The sequence below is a fragment of the Agelaius tricolor genome, unplaced genomic scaffold (genome assembly GCF_023055355.1).
Source record: "Agelaius tricolor isolate 1412-34295 unplaced genomic scaffold, bAgeTri1.0.p SCAF_5, whole genome shotgun sequence".
Taxonomy (NCBI): domain Eukaryota; kingdom Metazoa; phylum Chordata; class Aves; order Passeriformes; family Icteridae; genus Agelaius; species Agelaius tricolor.
In genome coordinates this window covers 7,148,371-7,166,778 of record NW_027269265.1, presented here as the reverse complement: position 1 = coordinate 7,166,778, position 18,408 = coordinate 7,148,371, and the positions used below count along the sequence as shown (strand labels likewise).

Here is an 18,408-nt window from a genome sequence, read left to right as displayed (position 1 = left end):
TAGTAATTGGCAAATAAGAAAAGGAGAAAAAATACTGTTTGGAAGTTTAACTGGAAAAAAAAAAAAAAGTATCTGGGAAAATCTAATTAACCTTCTTGTCCTTTTTCGCGTTTGGGTCCCTCCTAGGAAATAATCCTGCTGTCCCGGAGGGCGCAGCTCCGTGTGTCACCCCGGAGCCATTCCCGTTTCCCGTGCCCGTTCCCTGGCGGGGCGCTCCAACCCCGCCATGGCCGAGCGCAGCCGCACCCGCGCGCCCGGGGCGGGGCTTCCCTGCGTCAGCCAATCAGACCGTACCGATTGTCGGCTGGCCCCGCCCCTCCGCATTTACACCAATCCCCTTCCCGTGCGTCGTTTCCTTCCCCGCCTCCATGGACGGAAGATGGCGGCCGCTGCAGCCAATGGGGTGGCGGGGGCGGGGCTAGCCGGGGCCGCGCGGAGCGCACGCGGCGGCCGGGGCGGCTCTGAGGGACCGGGACCGGGACCGGGACCGGGACAGGGACAGGGACCGGGACCGGGACCGAGACCGAGACCGAGGAGAAGGAATACCGGCAGGGACAGGGATCCCATGGAGCGGCCGGGATAAGGATCCGGTAAGGAACACCGGGAGGGACAGGGACACGGGACACGGCCGGGATAAGGATCGGGTAAGGAACACCCGTAGGACAGGTACCGGGACATGGCTGGGATAAGGATCCGGGTGAGGAACACCGGCAGGGCCAGGAAGAGGGATAAGGACCGGGATAAGGAACACCAGCAGGAACAGGGATAAGGATCCGGGTAAGGAACACTGGCAGGAACAGGGATAAGGATCGGGATAAGGAACACCGGCAGGGACAAGGATAAGGATCCCGGTAACGAGCACCGGCAGGAACAGGGATAAGGATCCCGGTAAGGAACACCGGCAGGGACAGGAACAGGGATAAGGATCTGGTAAGGAACACCGGTGGGGACAGGGATAAGGATAAGGACCGGGATAAGGAACACCGGCTGGGACAGGGATAAGGATAAGGATCGGGATAAGGAACACCGGCAGGGACAGGAACAGGGATAAGGATCCGGGTAAGGAACACCGGCAGGGACAGGGATAAGGATAAGGATCTGGGTAAGGAACACCGGCAGGGACAGGGATAAGGATAAGGATCGGGATAAGGAACACCGGCAGGGACAGGGATGAGGATCGGGATAAGGAACACCGGCAGGGACAGGGATAAGGATCGGGATAAGGAACACCGGCAGGGACAGGGATAAGGATAAGGACCGGGACAGGGATAAGGATCGGGATAAGGAACACCGGCAGGGACAGGGATAAGGATCGGGATAAGGAACACCGGCAGGCACAGGCTGCCCAGGGCAGTGGTGGAATCACCGTCCCTGGAAGTGTCCAGAACCACGAGGATGCGGTGCTTGGGGACTCGGTTTGGCGGTGGCCCTGGCAGTGCTGGGTTAATGTCTGGACTGGATCGTAAATGTCTTTTTCACCCCAATGATTTGTGATTTAATGAAATATCTGTATTAGGAAGTTGTGCTGTAAGCACCAGCTGAGCTCACCCAGGTTTGGTGCAGATGGGAATCTTTATTAATGATAGTGACAGTCTGAAACAACAAAAAAAACCCCACACCCAGACTGGAAAAGATCCCAAATCTGGAAAAGATCAAAAGAAGAAATGAAAGTTACAGTTTGGGTTTTTGTTTGGTAGTTTTACTCCTTTGGGGAAAAAAGGAAAACAAGCTTTTCTATGGTTTTGAATATAAAAGTAGTTACAGAAATTACTGCCAAAGCTGTGATATGCATATCCTAAACTTCTATTTTATATAATCAACAGATATTCTTCAGTATGCTGTGTTACAGAATTAACTTTTCCTACAAGATACAGGGAGTGGAATTGTCAAATCTGTGTTTTGTTACTGGCTCATATTGGTTATAATCCTATAATTCTGTGTTACAAATATGTGTTACATATTTGAAAGAATGCAGAAACACAAGCTCTTTTCTTAGTATGCTGGTTTTTAGGTCTGTAAAAACTTTGTTCTCAGAACTAAGTTGTGTTAATGCCTTTTATTTCCTCATATTTTCAGTGGGTTTCCTGTTTGAGAGAATAATCAGATTCAGTGAAGTGTGTGTGCAGAGCAGCTCCTGAAGATAATTGTTCCTGTCAGCAGAGAGATTGAGCAGGTTTGTGTTCATGTGAACCCCATGGTTTCTAGGTGCTGATTTTACAGCACCTAGAAGTTTGTTTAAAGTTTGCATGTTGGTTTTTGTTTGTTTGAAGACTGGTATAGCTCTTTGTGTTTTCCTCCAAATATCTTTTTATGGGGTCAAGGGACAGCCCTGTAGGGCAAGGTGGGCCTGGGATTCCTGGGCAGCCTCTGCATACATTGGCATGACCTGGGCTCTGCCTGTTTCTTCTGTAGTCTCAGACCTTTTGGAAATAAATCTATTCATTTTTTTTTTTCCACATAAGAGTTCTTCTGTGCATGGATTGATGATGTTCAGGTGGCTTAAAATATTTTTTAAAAAAGAGCATAGAATCATAGAGTGGATTAAAAGGGACCTTATTCCAGCCCCCTGCCATGGGCAGGGACACCTTCCACCAAGGTTACTCCAAGCCCCATCCAGCCTGGCCTTGGACATTCCCAGGGATGGGGCAGCCTGTGCCAGGGCCTCAGCACCCTCACAGGGAAGAATTTTTTCCTGCCCTCTGTCATTTTAAATCCATTCCCCCTTGCCCTGTAACTCCAGTCTCTCTCCATCTTTCTTGCAGGCTCCCTTTAGGTACTGGAATGCTGCAATTATGTCACCCCAAAGTCTTCTCTTTTCCAGGCTGAACAATCCCAATTCTCTCGAACTTTCAAGATGAATTTTTTTGAAATGTTTTTTCCTTTCATTGCATCATTTGTGCAGGGCAGCCCTGGGGTCTGGTCTGTACCTGACTGTGTGGGAGCTCTCCTGAGAGACCAGATGGTTGTTGCCTGCTGGCAGCATTTTCCAGCTTTGTTGTGCTTTTTACTGGAAGTATAAAAAATAATGTTTTTTCCAAGCTTTTCTGGGAGAAAAAAAAAAAGAAAAAAAGGGCAAAACAGAAGGAAATCAGCACTACCATGCTGCTCAGCTGTATTGATCTTTGTTGATACCAAGCTGCAGACAATCTAAGACTTGGGTTTATTTGGTGAGTGAAAAGATGGTTTTTATGGGGCTCAGCTTCTCCTGTGTGAGGACAAGCCCATTAGAGGCTTTCACACCAGACATTAAAAGGAAGTGTTGAGAATTGTGAATCAGGGTCTTGGCAAGGTTTTGGAGTGTGCTTTTGCACTCGAGCAGTTCAGGTGCAAGATGGGCAATGGAGAATATAAGGAAAGCAGAAAAAGAGCATATTGCCCAATCCCTTGTGGGGTTAGGAAATTGAACCTCAAACATGCCTTTGCCCTCCTCAGGGACTTTCACCCTGACCCACCACCCACTTCTCCTTCAGCTCTTTCCCTTCTCATGTCCCTGCAGCTCTCCCCTTTCCTTCAACAGAGGAGTTAAACACAAAGAGTTACATGAATTCTTGCTGGTGCATTTTCCTCTCTTATTTCCAAAATTAAAGTAAAATTATTGTTTTGCTGTATTGTTTATAACCTTTCTTGCAATTGCTTTATTGCTTCAGCAAAAACTTAATTTTTTTCGTATTTCTAACTGATTAACAACTTTTCACTTGCAGCTCACCATCTCAGCTCATACTCTCACCATACGGAGATCTTTTTTCCTCTGCCTCTTATTTCAAGGCAAAACTGTTGCTCAGCTTCTCATTAAAAATAAGATACAAAAGTGGTGTACATTGGTGAGCAGTTAAATTGGTGAAAAGACAGCCCAGCATTTAGTTAAAATTGGCAAACTGGGGTTGTATGCTGGCAGCACCTGGAATAGGAAGCTTCAGGTATTGTTCACTTTTCAATAATTTGAGGGTCTTTTCATAATAATAATTTGTGTATCTTTGTTGCTATGGGAATGAGTGGGAGAGCTGGAATTAAGTGTTATTACTCCTTTGTGCAATCAGAAGGGACAAGCAGCTGTGAAAGCAAAATTTCTTGTTTAGAAACATACAGCTCTTACTAGCAATTCTAACTGACTTCAGTTTTTATGCAGTTCATGAAGGAGTTTTTTGAGGTAAGAGGATTTGATTTTAGTTTATTCAGTGTCTGGCAGGATATATAAGGAAATACATGATTCAGTTTTGAAAGGGAGAAAAAACAGATTTAAAGAAAAGTTAATTCTAGTGGTTTAATGTCTCGGGCAACTATTACTTTGCATGTGCATTGAACACTCCTGCTTCAGGAATGTTTGTGGGAGATAGATATGAGTGGCAGAGGTTGAGGGAGGAAGGGTTTTGTAGTTGCTGGGTTTGGTTTGTTGATCCCTCCTCCCTAGGATATAGGAGTGATGGGTGTTTGGACTCAGCACTTGCTGGGTGCTACAAGAGCAAATACAAATGCACACAGGTGTCATTCCCTGTGTGTTTATGTGTGCCTTACATGGACACATGAGCTGCATCTGGCATTGGTATGAAGCCTGAATGACCCAGATCCAAATGAGACTTTAATACACAACGTGTATATTTTTAACCTCTGATGGTTCAGAAGGAAAAGTTGTGGCGTAGTTGAATTTGGTTGGGCTTTTTTTTCCCTTCCGTTTTCCGTGCTAGGCTGTTCTAAGCGAAGGCTGTGATTTTTGATTTAACGGTCTGATTTGAGGAACAGAGGCTTTTAAAAGGAAGAAAGGAGTCCCGGTGCTTTATTAACGCCCGGGTTAATCATTATTGGGGCGGGTAAATCGCGATCGCGCTCTGGGGCGGTCACTGGCGACACCCGGTGGCCGAGAGCGGAATGACAGCCCCAGGGCCCTGTCCCCGATTTTTGGGCTTTTCCACCCAAACCCTGGGCTGTGTGCAGGGCACGCTCAGCTCCTTGGGCCGCTGTCCCCGCAGTTCCAGCAGCGTGGAGAGGAGGCCACCTTAAGCTGGAACCTCTGTGCACACACACGCTCTCTTACTAAATTCCTAATGCTGCTTTTGAAACTATGGGCTGAGCAAAAAATGTGTCTTGCTGTTGTCTGCCTGGCAGTGTGGTACCTTCCAGAAAGGAATCATGAGGCAGCTTATCTCAGAGCTGCTTGTTTCTCAGTCTGCCTTCCTATTTGGGTTCTTTGCTGTGCAAGGACAGTGGTGGGTGCCAGGCTGGCGGGGTTATAAAAGCAGATGAAGGCAGTTAAAGTTTTTACCCCCACTGTTAATAACTGGGAAGTATTTTGTAAGATAAACTTTATAATTTCTGCTCCATATTTTATTTATGGTCAGTTTATCCTTTTAAACTCTTGTGCCAGTATTGTTCTTGAGTAGCTCCCCTCCCTCCCTCCCCAGCATTTATTCCTTTGATGTATTTGTAGATAGTAATTGTATCCCCTTCAGTCTCTGTCTCTGCCAAGCTACACAAGGCAAAGCATCCAGCTACTTCTTGTGAAATAAACAGTCCATTACCTGCAGCATCTCACCCTTCCTTCTCTGCCCTGGATTATTGGCCTCAGCAAAGGGCACTGCTGGGAGCCTCCTATGACCCTGTGAAATGTGGCTTTACTTAAGCATAGAGAACAAACATGGCTTGAGAGCAGGGTTATTAAAATGCAAAAAGCTCTTGACTTTGCTTTTTATCCCTGCATTATTTTGGGCCAGCAGGCTGCTGAAGATGTTGGAAAGGTGTTTGTGGCTCTCAGAAAAGTAAATTCCCCACCTAGGTCTTCAGGGTTCGTGGGTCCTAACAAAAACTTGGGAGTTGTGGTTTTGCCAGCAAGGATTGTCTGTGCTGCTGCATACAGCAGATCTCTTGATCAGAAAATCTGGAGTATCAATACCTGCACACTTTTTCCTTTGTCCTTCCCTTTCATGATTTTATTTCTTGTGAATGAGTCCTAAATCACTTAAAGAGTGAAAAAACAGTTGAATGTGAACTTCCAGTGGAGTATGGAAGATCAATGTGCATTTGAGTGTTGTGAAAAGTAAAAGCTGATTTTTTTTTTAATTGTTTATGGCATTGGTGATGCTGCTGCTGGAGTTGCATGTATGGTTCCCTAAAGGCTCCTGAAAACAAAGAGCTGAAGAGAGTGCCTTGCATGGCTTCAATGTCCACATCCTCAGTGCCTTAGCATCTTTTGTGGAGACTCAAAAGTAAATTCTCCTGATCAGGATGAAGGCAACATAGCTCTGAAACCCTTTATTTCAGCCTCTTCCATCTTCCTGTTGTCACTTAGATGACATCTTTTCCTTTTGTCTGCTACAAAGCATTGAAAATTGAGCTTAGGGCATGATAAAGATTCAGCAGAGCCTCCAGCTGTCAGACTGTGCACAAAGAGCTTGTTTTGGAAACTGATAGTCTGTGAACTGTCACGGGCACACAGGGATCTCCAGTTTCTCTTGTTGCTTTGAAACTGGAGAGGGTCTGACAAATTACCTTGACATGGGGATGTTCTGGAGTAGCTAAATATAAAAAAAAAAAATGATATTGTGGGATGTGACTGGCAAAGACACCTTAGTGATCTGCAAGTTCTGGGGAAGCAGATGAGGAAAATTAGGAAAAGTCATTTTCCCTGCTTGGTCTTGGCAGATGTTTGTGCCTGTGCAGCACATCTGGAACTGCAGAGAATTGCTTGGGCAGTGATATTGTGTGACTGTGTCCACAGGGGTCTGAGGATGAGGGAAGGGATGAGGATCTGACTCCATGTTTCAGAAGGCTGATTTATTATTTTATGATATATATTGCATTAAAACTATACTAAAAGAATAGAAGAAAGGATTTCATCAGAAGGCTGGCTAAGAATAGAATAGGAAAGAATGAGAACAAAGGTTTGTGGCTCGGCTCTCTGTCCGAGCCAGCTGGGCTGTGATTGGCCATTCATTAGAAACAACCACACGAGCCCAATCCCAGATGCACCTGTTGCATTCCCCAGCAGCAGATAACCATTGGTTACATTTTGTTCCTGAGGCCTCTCAGCTTCTCAGGAGGAAAAATCCTAAGGAAAGGATTTTTCATAAAAGATGTCTGTGACAATATTAGAGTGGGGCTGAGAATTATCAAGCACACAAATGTTGTTTGTCTTGTATTCCCCTACATCTGCATTGAAGGGGAATCTTCTCACCTGTTCAGCAGTGACTGATTTAAGCTTGGGTTGTTAAGAAAAGAGTCCTGAAAACATAATAGTTTGTGTTTTGAGGAATGAGCTCTGATAATGAAGTGTACTTAAGGTAAATTACTGTTGTGAAAGAATTTCTGAAGTATTCCAGTAAATAAAACATTGACTTTATGTCATTGTAGGTATTTTGGCACCAGTGTGTGGTAGGAGGAGCTTTTTTTCCAATTACAGCAGTTTCTTTATATCCTTTTATTATGGTTGCTGCTAAATTCAGGCTGAAATTTCCCAGGCTTCCTGTGGTGTAGAAATAAATTATTTGGAAGAATTTCAGCAAGTTTTATTAATCTTTGGGAAGACTTCTTACTTATTTCCAGGTTTCTTCTATATGAGGATGCTGGTAGTAAGTGACAGTGTGTAAATTGAAGGAAATAAATGGTGTTGTTTCAGAGTCACTAAATTATTCATGCAGCTGTGTAAGTAATTTTTTCCTTTCACCTTTCTCTGTAGGGTGAATCATTGGTGTTGCTTGTTCATGTGGTGTTTTGTTCAGCTTAAAATGGCCCTGAAAATCATCACTCTTGGAGTCCTTTCTTGTAATCCCAAACTTGAAGGGGCATCAGAGCACTCTGTGATTGTGGAATTTGCAGGTGCACCACGGTGTCACAGTGACTTTTGCATTGTATCTTGTAGTGTGGACATTCAGAGCAAGGCTTCTTGTGTGACAGGGTGCTGCTGGCTGTACTCACTGATGTTTGTATGCACCAGGATTGTGAATTGGGCAAACACTGTCCTTGTTTCACTGACTGGGAAAGTCAGGAGTGAATGTTGGCCCTGGCTGGGGATTGCTCAGCAAGCTGTTCTGCCACAGTCAGGACTGGGAAGTGTTTGTAGGCCAGGCTCTTGTTCAAATCCACTTAGATAAATACTTTATTTCTGTCTGGTTTGAGATGAGCATCTCAGTGCACAGCTCTAGTGCCAGGTCAGACAGCAAAGCTGTTGGACCCCCTGACAAAGGGAAATAAATGCTGTTTGTGAGCATGAACCTCCCCAGCTGCTCGTGGCTGCTGGGCTGCAGTGTGAATGGATCAAAACTTCATGCTGCAGGCAGGTGAGCATTGTGGCTCCATGTGTGATTGCCAGCAGCTTGGCTGTCTGTTGTTTGAGAGGCTGGTGAGTCTGCATCCCCTTTCCCCTGTCTGTGGTTACGAGAATCATCTCGGTGCGATGCCTTCGGTGGGAGTGCTCACAGGAGAGAGGAAATGACTTTGCTGTGGTGGCTGTGGTCTGATGAGATAAGCACCAGTGCAGAAGGCTGGGACTTGGATTCTCTTCCAGGTTTGCAGGAGAGCTGTGGTTCCATTGCAGGCAGCAGGCACAAGGCTCATCTTTGACCCTCCTGGTCTCAGTGCAAAGCCAGAGCCCAGCACCAGGACAGTTTCCCTGTTCTCCAGAACCCACATGAGGATGCAGCATTTGTTGTTCACCTGTTCAGAGGCTTCTGAGAGTGCAATTTAGGCATAGATGAGCTTTCAGAGTGTCTTTAAATACAGTATTCTTTGCCAGAAAAAAAAAGAAGAAGAAAACATAATATATAGAATTGAAATACAATAGTCCAATTGCAGTATCTCTTTCTGTAATTTACCCTTTGCCTGGGACTCTTTCAGACCTGCCTTTATGAAATAGGATTGCTTCTGCTGCAGCTTGATCTGAGAATAGCCAGGAGAGCAAAATAGAGCATCTCTTATCCTCTTATTAGTCCTTTATTGGATGACCACCTCAGCCACACCTGGGTGCAGTCACATCCTCTGCCTGCTGAGGTCACTGCAAGGAAAGCTCCTCACAGGGAGTTTTTGGCTGGGTCCATGGCAGAGTGGGATTTCAGGGACAGCTCCCTTTGTGGCTCCTCTCTTAGTAGGTCTGTGTCACAGGCAGGGAATTGGATGGAAAGAGAAGAAGGGATGTTCTCAAATGTGTTTGAATTACTGTTTTACACAGTTTCTTAGAGTATCTAGAAACTATGTTTCCCATGTTTATGTCAGGGCCTTCTAAATTCTTCTAGAGAAGGTAGGTTAGCAATCTGAGCATTATATTTTAATAAATTTGCCTTAATTTTTAAGCTAAAATTTGTAATTTGGCACTTTTATTGTTTTGTATAGTGCTTTCTAGCTTGAGTTTTTTAATTGTACATTGGATTATTCTACACTTTTTCAATTGGTTCATCTGATCTTTTGCAGCTCTTTACCTACCATCTCTTTGGTTCATGTATTTCTGTCAATAGGCTTTCAATTACTCAAGCTTGAATGTTAATTCATTGCACTTTGGACCTGAAGGCATGCCTAAATGTTCTAGATCTCTCTAGATCTCCACCATATTTTCCAGTGTTGCAAAATCAGGATAGGTCTTTCTAGTTTGAATGCAGAATCTTACACCAAAAAACCCAATCTGAAAGTTTTCTTTTCGTGAAAATAGTCACTGTATGGTTTTTGTGATCTGTGCATTTAAAGCTATGCTTGATCCAATTAAGAAGTTGTTTTTGCATTCTCTCTCTATGGATGTCCAGTATAATATTCAAAAGAGGTTTTGTTCCTGTATTGATGTGAACACTTGCTTATGTCCCCAAAAGATGAGTTCAGAACAGTTGTAGTTTCCATTTAATTTTTTTTTAAATTATTGAATCCCAAGGCACTGAGCACCTGGGCCTTTTTCCCTTTATTCTTTCTTACTTCTGACTCTTTTTCCCTCCAGCCAATGCTGTTTAAGGCCAGTTCCTTGGTTCTCTCTCCCACCTACAGCTCCTCTCTCCATTGCTAAACAGGATTGTACCCCAAAGCTCAGTCCTGGTGGGAGGGCAGGAATTGATTTCATGAAAGGCAAGTAGCTTGCTAGACCTAATTTTTTTGATCTTCCCATAGACTTTGTGCTTTATCTTTTTCCTCCTTTCTATTCTACTGATACAATTTTCTCTGTACTGCAAATGAAGAATTACATGGAGCTTCTTTCTGACTGTGCCTTACATTTGGAAGCAAGATGTAGCTGATTGGAGAGGATGAAATAATTCTCTTGGCAGTTACATCTTGTCTCTGCACTTTACTGTAGCCTCTCGTGCATTTTATTCCCTTCCTGCCTGATGACTAAATGCTCTTTGCCTTCAGCAGGCTTTATGGGAACGCTGGAAAAACCCTCTGCTTGGGTGAAACAACAAACCAGGCTATGGGAGAGTGTGTGCTGGGCAAACTGAGCGTTCCTGAGGGGCGTTTTGTGCTTCCCCTCTGTGCTCAGCTCATTTGCTGGGGAGTGCTGCCAGTGAGGAGGGGGCTCTGCAGGCTGCTGCACTGGGCAGGTGCAGCTCTGATGTGTTTGTTCTCCCTGCTTTGGAGCAGTGCAGCAGTGATTTGTTCTCCCTGATGTGTTCTCCATGCACTGGAGCAGTGCAGCATTGATTTGTTCTCCCTGCACTGGGGCAGTGCAGCTCTAAAGTGTTCTCCCTGCATTGGGGCAGTGCAGCAGTGATGTGTTCTCCTTGCACTGGGGCAGTGCAGCAGTGATTTGTTCTCCCTGATTTGTTCTCCCTGCACTGGAGCAGTGCAGCTCTGGTGTGTTTGTTCTCCCTGCTTTGGAGAAGTGCAGCAGTGATGTGTTCTGTCCTGCACTGGGGCAGTGCAGCAGTGATGTGTTCTCCCTGATTTGTTCTCCCTGCACTGGGGCAGTGCAGCTCTGATGTGTTCTCCTTGCACTGGGGCAGTGCAGCTCTGATGTGTTTGTTCTCCCTGCACTGGAGCAGTGCAGCAGTGATTTGTTCTCCCTGATTTGTTCTCCCTGCACTGGGGCAGTGCAGCTCTGGTGTGTTTGTTCTCCCTGCCTTGGCAGCTCTGCTCCCAAATGCAAACCACATGTCCTGTGCATGCACGAGCTGCCTCCCACTGCCCAGAGCCCTGGGTTTGTTCTCAGCTTGCTCTGGAACTTGTTCTCTCTCTTTATGTGAAAATAAAGGGAGGGTCTGCTTGTATTGTTTGTGGTAGGAAAGAACAGTGCAAGATTTCATCTGCTGCTGTTCAGATCCCTTGCTATTTTTGGTATTTGACCTCTGCAGAGAAGATTGCCAGAACTACAGGTCTTTTTCATTTTTATTACGTGTTTCTACCCTCCTGCTCGTAAGTTACTCTTATGTTAGTGATTAAATCTTTGAGAATGTGCCATTTTTCCCTGTATTTTTCAAAGGAAAATTTGTATTTCTATATATTTTTGAGCTAACGTTCCCTTTTGGAAAGGAGAACTTGGCAGCATCTTCTGTACACCACTGAAAGGAAAAGGGAAATAACTTATGATTTGCTGGTTTATCTTTTGAAAAACGTTCTGGATTGAAGAGGACTGATGAGCCTGTTGGCTTGAACTGGAGCTGCAGCGTTTAGAATGCTGCACAAACAGCACAGCAGTAAGTGCTGGGACAATGTTCAGTTTAGTTTGTGCAGATAGGTGCTTGCTTTTCATTTCTCCACCATTGGAAAGGGCTGCCTTTAGCACTGCTGTTTGCTGTTTGCACTTCTAGTCTTGCTGTGTGGTTGTTTCCACACTCCACCAGTGAAAAACATATAACAAAGGCATCTGAAAATCCTGTCCTGCCTCTTTGGCATCACTTCCACTTCATGCCTTCTGTTCTAAACATTGAGTTTATTTCTTTTTTAAAGGAGCCTTGTAGGATGCCCTGGAGGTCAAAATATTTTAGGTTATTTCAGAGAATGGTATTTATTCTGAGTTCCCAAGATGTAATGAGTTTTGAGTGTCCTTCCAGAAGTTTATTGTTTCTGGTAGTTGTGGTATCCAGGAGATGTGCAGGGGTTGCATGTAACTGTGTACTTAATTCATAGAACAGATCACCTGAGTGTAGTTCCAAGTCTGGATATAATAAAATAGAAGTTTCAGGTTTAATTTATTAAAGGTGGCTTTTCCTGGCTGGTGGGGGGTGCAGGGGTAAGGAATGGTGATCCCTAAGGATGGGATTGCACTTCTGTGTCAAGCACAAGTGACTGGCCAGAGCCAGCCACCCTCAGCCAGGTGCTGGTGTGTCAGCCCAGTGGTGGTTGGGGTTTCCTGGCACCTTGACATCCCCTGGATTTTGTCAGTGTTGGGACCATAGATCCAGACTGTGGGTGACTGCTGGTGAAACTGAAAAACCTGAATTTAATGAATGAATTCATGTTCTGAGCAGAGGAGGATCCATGGGGAAAGAAGAGCTTTTGGCCACTGCCCTCTGTGAATTTTTCTGAGACTGGAGTAGTCCAAGAGCAAGCTGTTGGTACAAGTCTTTGTGTCAGACAGTTTGTCATACAGACATGAGCAGTTCTCCTCTCTGATCACAACTGGCTCTTGTGCTGTGTCCAAAATGTTTCACAGACTCTGATTTTGCCAAAGGATTCTTTGGAAAACAGATACCTCTGTTGTTGAACTTAAGGAACTGAAAGTGCTTCAGTGCAGAGGACCATGTGCTCTGTAGGTGGCTGCAGTCCAGTGCTTAGTTATCTCCTATTGTGTTTGGAAGACCATTGTTTCCTATTTGTCTCATAAATTTAACACAGATCCTATTCCTGCCATTTAAACTTTCCCATCAAAATACAACAGTGACTTCCCCTTCTGAAAAGGAAGGGCTGGCAGCTACACCCTGAAATCTGAGCATGAATTGTTTATATAACCTTCAATCACAATTTCATAATAGTCTGAAGACTTTCTTGCTAAAGCAGACATTTTACTGAGTTTCTAGCAAAAACCCGGCTGCCATTGAACACAAGTCTGAGTTGTTGCAGTGGAAATAGAATTGAACCTTCACCTTCCTGATGGTAGAAATTGCATTTCTGTCTGAAAACATGAACATCATTTTCTGGTATTTCAGAATAGCTGTAGTTAAGTCATTCTGGGCAAAAGCTTAGGAGTTGTGTTGAGCTAATTTTATTTCCCAGAAAATATTATTAAAAGTGAATGAACCTCCTTTTGCAGACCCTGGCTTTTTACAACTTCTGGGTATTTGCAGAGTTCCCTCACCTTCCCCAGCAGTAAAAGCTCTGACATGAGTGTTGTAGAAACTGCTTATTGAAAGATACTCTCTATCATAGTCAGTAATATTTAAACAACTGCAGCTTGCCTTCCAAATGGATGACATTTGTCAGGAACATGTCTGTTTGAGTTTACTTGGCCTTTTGAGTAGACTAAGTCTGAATATTTAGAGCTTAAAATTCAGGTCAGCTTGGAAAACTATATTTTTCTTACAAGAAATTCACAGAGAGATCCAGATTTTTTTAGTAACCATAGCACTGCGGGAGGGCTGGTTTACGAAAACTCCTTTCTCCACCCTCAAGCATGTGTGTTTGAAACTCTATTTAAATAGAAGCTCCCATTGTAATTCTTCAGTAAATTGAATTAAGCAGTTTTCCTAATTAATAATGTTAAAAATATTTTCTTTCTTCAGTTAATATTATTAATTGGCATGGCTGTTTAACAGTTTTGTGTTTAAGCAGCGTAGCAAACAGCGTTTGGGAGCAGTTGGCTTTATGTAATAGTTCTAGTAAAAGCTTGTTTCATTTGAGGACATACCCAGAAAAGTAAGGAAGGAACAAGTTCTGTGGGTAGGTTGTGCACAGGGTAATGCCAGAAAACACGTTCAACTTCTTTGCTTCAGAGGGGGAAGGAGTTTCCACAGGATGTCTGCATTTTATGGCAAAAATGACTGGTAGATGTGCTCTGAAAGGTTGCTTTGATGTAGAAGATTAACCTGGGGACCTCATTGTCAGGATATTACTGAGGCAAATCGCTTAGTGAGATTATTTGTGACTTGGGAATTAAGTTTTTATGTGTGCCTGCTTAAGCTGTTTTTTAAGAATTTGCTGGTTTGTCACATGGTGTAGTGAATATTTGTGTATACCAAACCAGAGGAGGGAAAGCAAACCCCTGAAACCACAAACAATGCCAAGAAGGGGAAAAAAAAAGCAGAATGCAGCTTTGTCATAGCAACTTCTCCTTTGTTTTTGGTCTCTCATGGGCAATTAAAATAATTGCAACTAAAGCAAGTAATACATGGAAACTTGCACATTCCACCCCTAAAAATCCAGCCTGGAGAATTTGCAGAAAACTTGATGATAGAACAGCTGGGAAGGCATGAGAATATTTTCACACATTTTGTGTCTGCCTGATTTTTTTTATTCCATTTCTCTTTGGATTTTTTTTTTAAGGGTCATTTCATGCTTATGGTACCTGGGATTGGCTGCTGGTCCAGACCTTCAGGAGATATCAGTACCAGTGAGAAATCACTGGAGTGTTGACCCCTTAAAACCTCCTATGATTCCCTCAGTGTTTGGGTTTTGATTCTTTTTAAACACAGAATAGTGGTCTCATTGAACCTGTGTTCTTGACAGAAGTGGATGACTGTAATAACATACCTACATCTTGTTTTAAAAAATGGTTGTAGTTCGTGAACCATTAAAACTATTGCAAACATCTCTTTAAAATGTAAATGCTGCTGTGCTTTTCCTGACTCTGAATTGATGGAGTCTTTATTGCAATTACAGAATAGAATTTTCTGTTGTGTTACAGGAAGGAAAAGTATGTTTTTCCTTTTTTTTAGGGCATATTTTCGAAGTGAATCTGTGAGAGAATCCAAGAGAATTTTGTTTAATTTTGGTTTTGCTGGGTAAAGTTTGCATTTGTGTGCATTGCTGAAATAGTTTGGGTTTCTAGGAGGGCTCAGTAGTGCCAGTGAGGAATTGCCTCTGAAGGGAAGATTTTTATCAGCTTCACTAAAAGCCAGTGTTCTGTGGTTTTACAGGAGGCTCAGAAAGCACTGAGGTGCTTAATTGCAGTGAATTCCACAGGTCACATTGCCTGTTCAGGTGGTCCCTGATACCCTGGCAGGTGTGTCTGTGCTTCATTGGGCACCTAAATACTTGTAAAATTACCTCACCAGGCCATTTCAGGCTGTAGTGCTGTGTCATTTTGGTCTTGTTCTCTGCCTGCCCTGTGCACGTCCCTCAGCACAGAAGCTCACTGAAGAAGTCTCCTGGAGCTGTACTGATGCAGCTGTTTGTGGGCTGTGCTTCCCAGAACAAAACTTACTCCTCCTCAGGTGGAGGGGGTGACTTCATTTTGTTTCCACTCGTGGAGAACGTCATGTTACTTTATAAAAATAATAAAGCAAATTTAGCTGAGTGATTTTCCCAGATAGACTGTTTAATCTGTTAAGGGGATTATCTGGTGTGGTGCTTACAGACACGAGAGACTGAACTCCTTGAATCAGGGAGCCCTTTCCTGTCCTGTGCTCCTGTGAATGAAGTTGTGTGGGGAGGACATCGGGATAATTGAATTTTCTCCTCTTGCATCACCTCTGCACAAGCTGCTTCCTCATAGGAGTTTTTTAAGTTAGAAGAATGTTGTAATTAAAGCTCTCCTTGGCTTTTCTTTGTTGCAGGTAGCTGGCGAGGCTGGGGCGATGACGGCACTGGAGACGGTGGAGCGGCAGCTGGCGGGGCTGCGCATTGCCAGGCGCGGCGAGCCCAGCGAGGAGCCCGCCTACCTGCTGGACATCCACACCTCCAGCGCTGCCCAGCCCGGGGGCAGCCCCTTGGTGGCCGTGTCCTGCTCCAATGAGTGCCTCAGGGTGTACGACAGGGACGCGCTGCGCTGCCTGCGCCAGTACGGCGGCCGCGGCGGGGTCCTGGCCGGGGTCAGGTTTGCACACACGTGCCACAGCCTGGTGTTCTCTGCCTGCAGCCAGGGCACGGTGAAGTGCTGGGATGTTCGCTCGGCCGCGCAGAAACCGGTGCAGGTGTTCAGTGGTTATCCCTCCAACGTCTTCATCAGCTTCGACGTCAGCTGCAGCGACCTCATCGTTTGTGCCGGAACGGAGAAGGTTGAAAAGGACGCGTTTCTGGTGTTTTGGGATGCCAGAGGCGTTACGGACTGTGCCAGTGCCACCAAAGAGCCCTTGGGAGTCTATTCTGAAAGTCACAATGATGACATCACCAAAATCTGTTTTCATCCTGTCGAACCCAATTTGGTAGTGTCTGGGTCGACCGACGGCTTGGTGAATGTGTTTGACATCAACAAGGACAACGAAGATGACGCTTTGATATCCACTTGCAATTCAGATTCATCAGTGAGCTCTCTTGGCTGGTCTGGGGAAGATTACAAACAGGTCTATTGCATGACACATGATGAGGGGTTCTGCTGGTGGGACATGGCTCAGCTGGACACCGAGGAGCCGATAACCCTGCTGCACGCTCTGGATGTCAGAGAGTCGGTGTGCGCTGAAAACCACGGCCTGCATTACCTGGTGGGAGGCTTCTACCACGAGAAGGCAGGGAAACTCTTCCTGATTGGGGGAACCTCCACAGGAGACATCCACCTGGTCAGCTGCAGCACCGAGGGCCTGAGCCTGGTGGGGACCCTGGGTGGGGGACACTCGGCCACCGTCCGCTCCTTCTGCTGGAGCCCCACGGATGAGTCTCTGCTGACGGGTGGAGAGGATGCTCAGCTGTTGCTATGGAAACCCGGGGCTGTGGAAAGGTCCCTCACAAAGAAAGCATCTCTGAAGATCTCTTCTTCCGTGCAGAAGAGAGTGAGAGTTCACAACACCTCCCTCAAAAGCAGGAAAAAGTGAATTGCCTGAAGTGAGAATCTCTGCTGTGTAGAGCTTTCCTGGTGTTTAATCTCTCTAGGCAATACTTGGCCGTGTTTTATTTGGAGGTTTTCTGTGGAAAAAAACTGTGGTGCTTAAATTCCCCCTGGGAATGTATTTCAGTCATCAGAAGAATGCCTTTTATTTTTTTTTTTAAGTTGCTAATATTAATCAGACAAGAGTAAATGTTTACTCCTGAGTTCTTGAGCAACAGATGCTAAATCATATTATATAAAACTGTTTCTGTGGTTATTTAATCTTTCAGACCATGTTTTAAATGTGTAATACAGGCCTATGGCTTGCAAAGTTTGTTACCTTCCCAGTGATATTCCCCTGGCACATTTTAACAGCTTTTGTATTCCATGCTGTATTCTGCTTTCTTCACAGAAAACTTAATGAAATTGCTCAATTTAGTAAAAGATTTTATGTCACATCTTAATGCCTGAAGGAATTACTTCTTGATGAAACAGAAAATAAGTAGTTTTGCACTGTCACATCACTGGTTTAGAGCAAGCTCATAAAGAAGCAGCTGATAGAGCCATCTTTTTCATAGCAGATATGAATGTATTCAACCAAACAGCAGCTAATTTGTATGAGTATGGGAACTGTTCAAGTGGCATTATTTCCTGCATGAAAATACCCAAGAATTTTGCAAGCAGCTTCATTCTCTCCTACTAAGTGCACCTGGAAGACGGGGGATATCTTTGGTGGGTTGGAGAAATTGATGGGTGTAATTACACCAGTGGTGCTTAAAATCCCAAACCCTGATTTGAAAGAAACTGGTATCACATGGGGATGGTGAAACCCAAAAATGAGCACTTCAGAGTTATGGAGGAACAGGTTGATATGAGGAGGCTTCACCAAAACCTTTTAGAGGTTGGCTGGGTCCTTTAAGAAAAATTTCTCTCTGCAGAGAGGTTTATGCTTGGACATCTCCCCAGGAGAGCTTTGTTTTATTATTCCTCCAAATACCCACTGAGTGGTGCAGAACCAGCCCTGTACTTGTAAAATGGGTGAGACTTCATGTTCATCCTGCTTTGCTGGCAGACTCCAACCTGTGCTCCTGGCTCTGCACACACTCTCACCTCCAGCCCTCCCAGGAGCAGGCAAATGGTGTTGGTATTTGGGCTGGAGTTACACACCTGCCCTACAGCTGAAAGCAGCACCAGAGGATTTAAGAGTTGCTCTCTTATAGATTAGCTGGCAGAGGAGTTAAGAGGGGTTGGGTTTATTTTTATTCCCCTGAGAGTGGATGGGCAATTCTTTCAGAACAACTCCTGAACATCAGGTTTAGAAGGTTATCCTGGAGTTTAGAAACAGTTTCTGAGGTACAGAACATACTCTAGTGTGTGGTTACAGCTGTGCTGAAGATGCCTGAATCATCTCTGGAACTGAATCCTTTTCAACCACAAGTATTGAGTTTCCACATGATTTTTCACAAACTGTTAATACCCTTTAGCCACAACTGTGAATCCATTTTTGCCTGTTGGTGATAAGTAAGATGATTCACTTGGTTTTGTTACTGCTGGTTATTTAAAAGTGCACTTCAGTTTGAAAATTACATCTCTCTACACCTTTTTTTTGTCACTTG

General features: G+C 44.5%; 1 protein-coding gene across 2 annotated transcripts; it reads left to right on the top strand.

Annotated features, from left to right (window-relative positions):
* The first annotated feature begins 414 nt into the window (after nt 1-414).
* WDR89 (WD repeat domain 89) lies at nt 415-18,193 on the top strand. Of its 2 annotated transcripts, none has more exons than XM_071426256.1 (3): nt 415-590; nt 2,077-2,177; nt 15,613-18,193. In XM_071426256.1, exon 3 carries the CDS (start codon nt 15,630-15,632, stop codon nt 16,797-16,799), a length of 1,170 nt encoding a protein of 389 aa, XP_071282357.1. In that variant the 5' UTR covers nt 415-590; nt 2,077-2,177; nt 15,613-15,629; the 3' UTR covers nt 16,800-18,193. The 2 variants fall into 2 exon arrangements, with proteins under 2 accessions (XP_071282357.1, XP_071282356.1); XM_071426255.1 differs by having other exon boundaries at nt 2,077-2,173; nt 15,609-18,192.
* The last annotated feature ends 215 nt before the right edge of the window (nt 18,194-18,408 follow it).

Bases quoted from the DNA above. Each gene is read 5' to 3' on its own strand.
- WDR89 (XM_071426256.1), top strand. From the start codon at position 15,630: ATGACGGCACTGGAGACGGTGGAGCGGCAGCTGGCGGGGCTGCGCATT.